Source organism: Castanea sativa, chromosome 11 (assembly GCF_040712315.1).
Source record: "Castanea sativa cultivar Marrone di Chiusa Pesio chromosome 11, ASM4071231v1".
Lineage (NCBI taxonomy): Eukaryota > Viridiplantae > Streptophyta > Magnoliopsida > Fagales > Fagaceae > Castanea > Castanea sativa.
In genome coordinates, this window is record NC_134023.1 from 58133079 (window position 1) to 58144922 (window position 11844).

The window sequence follows — 11844 nt, forward strand, 5'->3', positions numbered from 1 at the left end:
TGGCAATCTAAGTGAAGAGAGAAAGGGATTTTGGGTTTGGGGATTTTTAGGGATTCTAAGGTAGAAAGAGGGAGAGAGCTCGTTCTTCCTTTTAGGACTTTATTTGGGTTCTGATTTTGGCTTATATAGTAAAGGAGATTTTTTAACGGAAATGGCAGAGGTGGGTAACGAGGGTCTAATGGAAGCCACCTCAGGTGGGTAAAGTGATAATTTTTAAACCACGGGTGGACACTATTAAAATGGGCCAAACCACATGTGGTAATTTCCCCTAATTTTTATTTGGTTGTATGATATAGCAGCCTATATAATTGACATGAGTGAAACAAATTAACTTAACTACGGTTAAGAAAGAAGTTATTATTTTTAGGTGCATAAATGTCTTTTACCTATTGACGGGTTAAGTATTATTTGGAAGCAAAGTTTTAAAATAATCACCACAATCTACACATATTCTGTCTTACTAAAAATATTGTTAAATATTTTCAAAAATATATTAACTCAAAATGGTATTAAAAATATTGTTAAATATATTATACTAATACACCTTTGTTAAAAATTTGTTGAATATGCTTAATCATGTCTAGCTCAACCATCATTGAAGTTGCTTGCTTTAGTTATTTATTTATTTATTGGTCAAGTATCATGTACAGTTGTCCTCAAGAGCCTTGATAATATCAAAGTGTGTTTGTTGCTTTGCGTAGACATGAATCACTATGCAACCTTAGCAATTAAAATACCATTGAAGATGCTTCATAAGATCAATGCCTTAGTTAGACATTTCATATGACAAAGGATAGGTTCAAGGAGTTTGACACACATAATGTATGCTTGCAATTAATTGGTTTATGATCAACTGATGGTAGGCAACAAAATATGCCTACATGCTTTGAAGTTTCTACTATAATTGTAGGTGATTTTGGTAATGAAAATATCTACCATTTATGCTATAATATATGTACAAAAATTTCCACAACCATTTTACATAAAACCTTACAGCATTATCCACACACTGCGTGGGCAATCTGCTAGTTTGAAACCTTATATATATAATCGAAAGTATATTATTGCACCTCTGTTATTAATTATTAGTAACAATGGAACAATGGAGAGCATGCAATGCATGTCTCCTGTGTGCATCGACAAAGGGATCAGAGAGGAGATGATCTTGAGGCCAGGGACACCTGTCATGATTACATATATTCAGTTGTAAGACATGGATGCTTTGGGAAGCTGAAATCAAAATTCTCCATGGTAAATGGATCCAAAGTGGCTACCATTATATCTTTTTTTAGTCAATAAGCACACTAGGCAAGATAAAGAATACTAAACAAGGTACACGGTATCAAGAAGAGAATTCAAAATGAAAGAGGACGACTTTTTAGGCAAATATTGAGGGTAAATTGTCAAGTTTCCTATATCATTATGAACCATAATTTTTGAGGCAATATGTTTGGTCACAGAAAGTATCATTTTCTTCTCTCTCTCTTTTTTCCCCCAATTTTACTAAAAATGAAAAACTTATCAAACCATCTAATAAAGAATATCCTATCATAATACAAATTCCTCTAAATTCACTAAAGATTACTTCTAAACATTCAACAAACTACTTTTCATATCAATCACAAATTCCACCAGTGTAAAATTTAGACTCTACTTTTTTCCCAAGTATAACAAAATATCACATTATCACATCAAAATATCACTCCCACCACAAGGTCACATTTCTTGACCTACAAAAGAGGATCTTTGTTGAACTTGTGTTGAACTTTGATCTGCAGCACCACTAAACGTGTCCAGCCTAAACGATATAGTGAATAACTTCAATTAACATTATAACACAACCCTAAATGCTGCATAAAACAATACATTTATGTTAAAAGAAAATAATATATTTATAATAAAAGCATACAGAAGTAATAACCTGGTCACTTAGTTGTTGAATCAAAACTAGCAATCTTGATTTTACAGTGTCTGTTTCCTCCAAGCCTGATTTAAGCATTTCCTCCATATGCTGTTGTAGTATTGTCTCTTGTTGATGTTGTACTGCCTCTTGTACAGGCAATGGTATTGTCTCTTGATGTAGTATTGACGCCTGTAGATGGCGGAATCTCTCTTCATGTTGTATTGTCTTCTGTAGCATGCATCTTACCTCTTGTAGCATGCGTACTCTCTCTTCGTTGGCAGTCAACCTGGAAATTTGGAAGGAATAGATACACCAAAAGGCTTTAGATGGTTGAGATACAAAAAAAATTTGAACAACCAAGTAATACCAACAGATATCATATTAGATCACAACCCATTATAGAAAATCCACACAATCAACCATTTAAACCAGAGAAAAAGGAAGTCATGAAGTGAATTTCTTGCAGATTAAGTGTGACCAAAGAAAGAATCCTCTAAATCTTTTGGGAATGAAGAACAAATATAAGTATAAAAGACCTCAACTCAGTTGAAGTGAATTCAGAGAGGATCCTCTGAATCTTTTGGGCATGAAGAAGCATCGAATAGGAGTATTACTAAAGAAAAAATGAGATACAAAACCCAACTACAAAAATAACTAGAACCCCAAACCCAAAAATAAACACACATATTTCTATCAAATAAACAAATCTCAAAAACCCAATGAAATTCCGAAACTGAGTCAATGTAATTGATCAAAGAAATAAAGCCTGGAAAAAAAAAAGGGTACCTGAAAGCACTAATAGATCTCAAATTTGTAAAAATAAAGCTCTAATTGCCAAGTGAGAATCAAACCTAATCATAAAAAGTGAAAGATAAAAATAATGCCTAAATCAATGAACAAAATTTAGAAGAAATCCATGTGAAAATCAAAATGTAAACAAAGAAAAATGCAGATCAATAAGAGTGGTGGATTGGGTTCCAATAACTTTCTTTTTGGGGACCTGAATTTGAAGCAAAGAAATTGAAAGAAAATGTGCAATGCAACTGTTAGAGAGAAAAGGGTAAGAGATAAATTGTTTTCTACCAGAGATGGTGGCCAGAGATTAAGTGTTAGAGAATAGTGAAATTGAATGTTAATACTGAAGTGGATGTTGGCCAGAGATTAAGTTTTGGGGAAATGGAATTCTATAATCACAAGTTTGAGAACTCTTTAATGCTATTTATGTCACTTTGATTTTCCAAAAAAAAAAAAAGTGGTGGTGTCAGTATTAATGATTTTCACCATATTACCTTGGAAATGTCTGTGCCTATGGCAAAGATGTTGGCTAATCTCTTTACTTAACAAAAAAAAAAAAAGTGTTCATGGATCACTTAAATGTTGAAGATTGGCAAATCCCTTATTTGGTGTTTATTGCCAATGAATGTCTTGATAGCAAACTTGATAGCAGTGTTTTTGGAGTAATTGCCTAATTGGTAAGCTGGACACAGAAATGCTATATGATCATTTTAACCATCGATATTTCATATATCTATTAGAAAGACTTGATTTTGGTGAAAATGGAGGAAGTGGGTTTGGATTTCTATTAGGAAAATATGGTATTTTATCAAGTTTAACAAAAGCAAGTTGAAGGAGGAAGGATCACTCTTATCAAAAATACATTATCTAGTCTACCAATGTATTTCTTAAAAAAAAAAATTTATGTATTTCTTTCAAATTTTTTTATAAGTATATTTTATTTCAATTTTGACGATCCCTATTCATGTTGCTAATAGATCAAAAATTAATAAGAGAACTTAAGGGGGCTTGGGTGAACCTAACAACTTTCATTTAGTGGACTATGGATTGGTGTGTTCCTCATTAAACTTGGGAGGATTGTGCTGCATAAGTTTAGTACATTTAATCAACCTCTTCTAGGGAAATGATTGTAGGTTTTGAATAGAGAGGAATTGAGGCATCTCTTTAAGTAAAATATGGAAATCATTTGGAAGGGGCAATAGATGCAGCCAGGGAGTCACATTGGGTAGGTGTATGGCAGAGTACTAATGGATGTTGGAATTTTTTTTTTCTTAATATAGCCATTTTTTATCAGTATTGTATGTGCAATGGTAGCTTTTGAATTAGTTGACCATCTTATAATTCCGATTTCAGCACTTACGATCTCTTTTAACAGATTATTAAACAATCTAATACCCATACCACCCATGAACTTCCGAGCTTCAATAGGAACTCTATCAAACCACATAACTTTTCTGATTTACATCTTCCTTAATGTGTCCTTCAACTGTCCCAATTCTTCATTCGAACCTATGATTTCAATAGATATAATAAGTTCTCCCCAATTTCTTGCATGAATTAAATAAAAAATATTGTCAAAATAGCTTCTTCAATTTTCTTTATTCTCTTCTTCCTTTACTAAAACCATTTGATTTCCCATCTTTGATACACTTGACATGATTCAAGTTACTCGCTTTCTTTTCCCTTCCCTTATGTACATATAAAATACTTCCCATCTATCCTTGTTCCTAACATGCTAAAAAGCCTAAAATTTAGCCTCTAGAATCTCCTTTTTTGCTCCCTTCTTCACCACATTGTATTTTGCATAAGCCTTCCTAATTTATGCGTGTAGTAAACTTAAATAATTATCTCTCTTTACCAAATTGTTGTCTAAACCTCTTCATTCTAACACCAAAACTTCTTGGATGATGGCATGCATCCTATAGATTCTACAAGTACCTCTTTGGCAACTCTTATAGTACAGCAAACCATTTCATTCCAAATTTTATAAACATTTTATTACATATGTATACCAAATTTTATAAACATGTTCACCCAAGTCCTCATTGCCTTCTTAAACCATTCTGTTTTTATGCAGAACTAACTTATCTCCTTCAACTTCGAGCACCTAATTCTTGTGTTTCCCCCACCTTTATCCATTCTTTTCCATCAATACAAAAATCAAGCATCACCAACCCATATTGTGTGGTTACGCCTTCTTTTGATATTACTTTAAAAACTTTACAACATCCCCTATCAACCTTTGGAATAACAATTAAATTTACCTAACTAATGTTTGAATCCATGTTAAAGGTAAGTGTGACTCCCTCCTCTTCAACCAAGTTTTCATCCAGATGAAATCAAGATATATATATATATATATATATATATATATATATATATATATATATATATTTATATTTATATTCAATGGAGAAGAAAAGCAATGCAGTTTTTGTAATTTTTTAAGATACTTTTGTGTTCATTATGGTGAGTATTTTCATCAATAAAACTACTATTACTTATCCAAAAAAAAGCAAAACAAAACAAAAAAAACAATGCAACCACTATTCACAGGTAGTGTACAAGGTTCATTACAGAGTCATTGAAAAATACATTTGTCCAAAAAATCCAGCATAGTAGAGAATGAAGACTGCTTAAAGCACCTCATGTCTTATTTTATATCCTTGCCCTCTATGTCCTCTTTCAATTCGCCAACCATCTATCACAACATGATCATTAAAGCCTCCTCCAATAAAATCCTTCTCCCTATTTGATGTCCTTTGAATAAACTCTTTCTTAATGGATTCTTCAAAACCTATTTACTGAAGTGGTTGAATGGGTTTTAAGGAATAATAGATGTTAAAGAAAGACTCAATTCACTCCAGTTCTCAATCATTAACTTGAAAACTAAAACTAATATTCCACAATGGACTTCCTCCTCCACTGGTTGATCCAAACAAGAACTTAACCAGAGCTATAATTTACACTCCATCCATATCAAAGGGAAATGTTTTCTGAATTTTTTGATATTTTGGTATGGCAAAACACAAGTCAACAAAAAATAAATCCAATTGTAGGGAAAATGTTTTCGACAATGTTACACTCTCAATAGACCACAAAAATAAACTTCACACCAACAGAAAAAATAATTATAAAAAAAAAAAAAAAACTCTTCCAATGGGAACTTACCTCTCATCACCCCCATTCTCTCTATTTAGAATTATTTTCATAAATGAAACTATGTGTTCATAAAATTATTTGAAATTACAAAAAATATATACGATTTTCCATGCAAGCCAATTTCCTGGCTCATATTCATGATCGCAACCAAACATAGTTAAACGAGTCAATTTTCCACAAAAGGAGTCATTTTCCAAAAGACTTTCCATTGAAACAAATGAAGTGGCAGTGCTGGATTTCTAAGAAATCCTGAATTAAATTGGTATCAAAGCCCTCTACAAATTTTGTCCAATGGCATTGTCCTGACACAAAACTATATTGATTTTTCCAATACATTTGCCAACCCTTGGGGCCAAAACTTGTCCAATCAAATTAATTAATGCCAATACTATTTTTTAACGTCTTAACAGATATTCAATCACTCTCCCGAAGTTTTATTGTGTGACTTAATATTACAATAATTCATATGGCTTTGGATATCTCTTTTGTTCTTATATGTGGGAATTAAAGTGTTTTTCCTCCATACTGTACATGGCTACCATCTTTATGTTTCATTAAAGAAATATTTACTTATGAAAAAAGTATTTTTCCTCCACTCATCAGGCCTTTTTTAGCATTTAAAATCCCAATTAAAAATTAATCAACTATCCTATGCCCATATCACCCAAGACTTTAATAAAAATTCCAGTATTCCGCCAAACCCCATAAATTTTCTGACTTTCATCTTCCTTAACCTGTCCAACCATTTTGATTCTTCATACAAACCTATGTTCTATCCTCAATAGAGTTATTAAGTTCTATGCATTACCTTGCATGAATTCCATTTCTTTTACGTATCAAAGTAATATTCAGTCATGCTGAACACTACGTACTTTTTCATTTTAAAAAAGCAAAACTTAGCTTTGTTATATCACCCACCCTGATGCAACTCCCACAATCAAGACAACATAATTCATTAAATCAATCAAAACCCATGAAAAATGTCATGACTCTACCAGTCTAGCTGCAGTTGGTTACAACAACTTTTACATGTTTGGCCTGAACCCATACCTTGTTGAATTTACATTGATGCAATACAGTATGACAGGTACAAAACAAAGTTCAGAAGGCAATGACAAACCATAACGGAAAAATCTCAGAAAGTCTAATGGAACAGGAAAAATAAAACACATTTTCAGATTGAATATGGATTAGATGTGACGAGTTTAGCACATACAGCAAGATAGTAACATCAGTCTTTCATTTATATTTACTGTTCTAATTTGCAAATGCTAATCTCATAATCAAAATTATCACAAAAATAATATTTAATAAATTTGACTAGTCTTTGTAGCCATTCAGGTTCAGGAACAAATTAGCACCCAAAAGCAGTATTATTGAGATTTGAAAATTAATGTAAGGAACATAACTGCTGAAATTTTGAGTAAAATGAAGATTTTACCTGCATTTCCTCTTCCTGCCCCTTCTGGAAACTACATCATTTGGTTTGTCAAGTAAGACAAGGTTCTCCATGTAATTATCAACACAAAAATAGTTTTGCCTCCCACAAATCCCCAACTTCTTAACTTGTTGGCTCTCAGGGTCATATGAAGAGAGCTCCCAATCACCTGGTACGTTTGTATGTACCAATATATGTCCGTTCTTCCGCATACCTAATACCCTCAAAATTTCTCCGTTGAGATCAACAGTGAACAGTTTAGTCCAAGAATCAACAACTCCATACTCTCTCATCACCCAAATGGAACAACGCTTATTAACTGTATCCTTACGAGCATCATGGCATAACAGCGAAAGCAATCCCCCAATTACCGAGGTATGAACATCATCATTCGCACTGAAAGCAGCCTTTGGCACCGAAATCACACCAAAAACCTCGTCACCCAAATCAAACGACAAAACTAAAGGACTAAAGGTTTTGCCATCATGAGCTGCAAAATGTACAGCCCCATTTAAAGAAGCTTCTGGAACCAAGTAATTGTTAAAACTAGTCCAAGGCGGAAATGAGTCGCCAGCATTAGTTATTCTCCAAGAGCCCTCACTTAGAGAGTAAACCTCAACCATAGGTATCTCAGGCAGGCGATGATTGTTACATGGAAAGGCGAGGCTCACCACTTTATAATCATTGGTTTTCGGATCAAACCCCAATGCTAGATGAGTGGAAACATGGCCGTGAGTCTTGGCGTTAATGCGAGGCTTGGGGAGCGTAATGAATTTTCTAACAGAGGGATTCCAAAGAATAAAGCGGTCTTGTTCGTGAAAACTGAACAACCCATTCACGTAACCGACTAACATAAAATGGTGGATACGACGAGTGGTTAGTGGGAACTCAAGCTGTTGAATTTGCTCAAATGAGGAGTCATTGTTATCGTGAAACAACTTGTAGTGCTCTGTATTGGGTCTAGAAGTGCAGTGCCTAACAATTAATTTGTTGGAATTGGGGGAAAGTGAGAGTGATTGAGTGAGGTGGGAATTGATGAAATTAGGGTTTGTGATTAGAGAGTTCCATGATTTTGAAACGCACCTGAATCGAATTAGGGATTTGACAGGTACTCTGTGCAATATCTCCAGCACCACTTCCTCTGGGAGATAGTCTGACATAGCTATCCTTCTTTCTTTTTCCCTTTGCTGCTGCTGCTTCACTTAAGTTTCAAGCTTTTTGGGAAATTTTCAATTTGAAAGAATAGCGTAATAGATGGAGATGAAATTGCATTGCTTTGTAGACATGCAAGTTCGTTAATAAGAATTGCCAAAAAATTTAAAAAAAAAAAAATTCCTTTTTTAATTTTAATAAATATGAAAAACTTTGTGAAAAATGTTTAGGGCAAATTATAGTGAAGTTATGCATTTTCTATCCGTAATTTAAAATTTAATACTTTATTTACCTAAAATTACTTTCATTAGTCTCCTCGTATCCTACTACTGACCACTGTTTAAGGGTAAATATGTCTTCTTGTTTTATTTTTATGTCTCTCCTTCCAAAATATAAAAAATTAAGAGAAAACAATATCAAAAAGTGCTTTTGCTATATTTTTATAAACCTTTCATTATGTAAAATTTGAAAAGATAATAATTGAATTCCATATTCATTATATTTTTAAAATACAAGTTAAATTTTGAATGTTATTTACTATTTGATTTATAAATTTATTTGATACATAATTTAATACCACCAAACTTGAAATTTAAATATTTTATTGATAACACTAGACTCATTATATGCGCTTTGCGTGCGCAATAATACTCTTATTTATTATTATTATTTTTTTTGGTTTAGTATTATAATGTTAAAGTGATATATAAATAACCGTGTGTATTTTTTTTTTTTTAAAGAAAGAGGTAAGGTAAAGTGGAATAGTGTTTAAAAATGAGATAGAGAATCATAAGAAGTTGAAATCTAATGGGATATTTGAAGTTATTGATTGCAATAAGAATTGTGATAAGTAAAATAAAAAAAAATTGAGATTTTAACAAAAAAAAAGATGATATGGATGGAGATTTGTGATATTTGTGTAAAATTTAGATAACAAAAATTTTGGAATGTTGAAAAAAAAAACCATAGAAATTTCGAGATTAAAATGTGTAGTTTTTATGTGAGATGTGGGTTTTTTTTTTTTAATGAAGTAATTTTATATATATTTTTTCTTTTGATGAAGATAATTGAAGTATTTGAATTCAAATAGATAACTAATTCAAATAGGAATTAGATATTTTGAATACAAATGTGTGGTGAGAATAACAACTTTTTATTTTTTATTTTTTTTGCCTTTGTATGTGAGATAGTATTACTATTTTAACTTTTTTTGCATTTTTGTAGGAAAAAAAATTAAACTTTAAAGAGTACATTGTTTTAGAATTTGTATGGGGATATTTTGGTACGCCAAAAATTGAAGACGAAACAGGGGAATCCTCTTAGTAATAGTATAGATAACTATTGATCTTTGATTTTATTGAAATTTTGCAAATATGAGATTATAATAAAACCATGCAATTCAATGGTATAATTTTCAAAATTCTTATTCAACAAAAAGATATAGAAGTTTGAATGGTTTTTCTTCAAATTAGATTTTTTTAAAAATAAAAAAGTAGAAACCTTTTCCCTTATGAAATTAGTATATATATATATATTTTTAAAAATAGTTACAACTCTTTTCCTCATAGAACGCCAAGTACTTTGTGTAAAATTAAGTTACAAGACTCTTGGCAAATTAGTTGAAATTTAAGAGGCCTTTTAACAAAAAATTGAGGCAAGCACAAGATTAAAATGAAAATAGAATATGGGATGAGATAGGAGATGAAGCATTTAATGGCACCTAACTAATAGGAATGGACAAATTGTAAACTTAAAGGTTAGTTTGGTAGGAAGATTTTTGTTTTTGTTTTCAAATTAATATGAAAATAATTTACAAAAAATTAAAATTAAAACTAGCTTTCAAATAATAATTTTTATATTATATGTGTTTGACTTCTACTTTTAAAAATAATTTTCAAAATTTCGAAACAAAAAAAGATAGTTGGGCGACCATTTCTATTTTTGAGATTTTTTTATTTTGTAAAAAAAATTTACAAAAGTAAGAATCTGTAAATTACTTTTTTTTTTTAATAATGACAAGAGAATAGAGTTCATGTTTTTTTTTTTTTTTTTTAAGAGAAATGTTATGTTCACAACAAATCTTAAGTGGTAGGTTGTTATGTTGTTATTAGTTGTTATAGATGGGGAAAAAAGTAATTTAAGTTGTGGATTCAAATTATAACCAATAACAACTTACCACCTATGATTTGTTGTGAAATTATTGTGAACTTAACACTTTTTTATTTTTATTTTTTATAATGATAAGTTTCAAATTTGAAGTGTGATTTTTTTTTTTTTTGATGTGTGTGTGTGATAAAGATAAGTTCCTTAACTTAAGAGATAGAAGAGTTTAGAAAAATCTATGTGGGTGCATTGTTAAACATCCTCTTTACCATTTTCAAAATCCTTAATTTAGAGAATATTAGCCAAACAATAAATTCAAGTGTGAGACCACCATTTTATGGTTTACAAAACAAAAAAACTATATTTAAATCATCTTACCAACACAAGCCCTAAGGGATCAATGGGTTGGTTGGACTTTAAAATTAGTTAGAGGGATACATGGACGCAGCCTATGAAGGAGAATTAGAATCGGTTGGGAAATATCCTTTAGTTTGTGTTTTAAGGTGGGGAATGTCATGTTTATCAAAAAAAAAAAAAAAAAAAAGGTGGGGAATGTCATTGATAGTGACGTTATTACAAGGTGACGGCACATTAAGAAGCTGACGGAAGTTCACTTGTTACATACTGAATGCACGTTAAGAAGCTGACGGCAATACGCTATCCGTCAACTACTGTCATTTACACCTCTTTAGCATTCATGGCCATGCCCCTTACGCAGCAACATTAAGCTGACGGATCACGTGGACGAGTCAGGGGTGACGACCTTGGCTGTAAGGTCTTTGGCTGACGTCCTTGGCTGACGGACCATGTTGGCGTACGTAAGCTGACGACAGTATAGGAGTTACACGTGGGGTGACGACCTTGGCAGGTGAAGGCTGAAGGAATAACCCAGCTTTCATTTTTAGCCTATCTTGACCTCTGCTTATGTGAATATAAGGAAAGTTCTTGCGCTACGCGTTCGACTTAGTTAAGAAGATTCCTATAAGGAAAGGGCTCAATACAATGGGCAAAGATCCGCGGATCACTCTCTTAAAAAGGAAAGTGCTTCTTCACCAAGGCGCATATTTCGGCCACACACCACTATATATACCCCAAGACCCTCATGACCCAAAGGTACGCACAATTACCTCAACTCTGGCACTCTAGGGTTGTTTAAAGATTCTAACTTGATCGTCGGAGGGTCTTTGGCCGGCACCACACCGGTGCTCTCTGTCGATCACCTACTTTTTTTTTCTTCGCAGGTGTTGCTTCAAATCGGTGGAGTACTAGCAGCTTACTGGTGATCTCTTAG

General features: G+C 32.3%; 1 protein-coding gene across 4 annotated transcripts; it reads right to left on the reverse strand.

The window, feature by feature from the left end:
* Nucleotides 1-920: 920 nt before the first annotated feature.
* LOC142614761 (putative F-box protein At3g10240) lies at nucleotides 921-8563 on the reverse strand. Of its 4 annotated transcripts, none has more exons than XM_075787389.1 (3): nucleotides 7302-8563; nucleotides 1922-2189; nucleotides 921-1181 (listed from the first exon to the last, which is right to left on the reverse strand). In XM_075787389.1, the coding sequence occupies exons 1-3, from the start codon at nucleotides 8456-8458 to the stop codon at nucleotides 1149-1151; spliced, it is 1458 nt and encodes a 485-aa protein (XP_075643504.1). In that variant the 5' UTR covers nucleotides 8459-8563; the 3' UTR covers nucleotides 921-1148. The 4 variants fall into 4 exon arrangements, with proteins under 4 accessions (XP_075643504.1, XP_075643505.1, XP_075643506.1 ...); XM_075787390.1 differs by lacking the exon at nucleotides 921-1181 and adding an exon at nucleotides 1390-1850; XM_075787391.1 differs by lacking the exon at nucleotides 921-1181 and adding an exon at nucleotides 1589-1798.
* Nucleotides 8564-11844: the final 3281 nt, after the last annotated feature.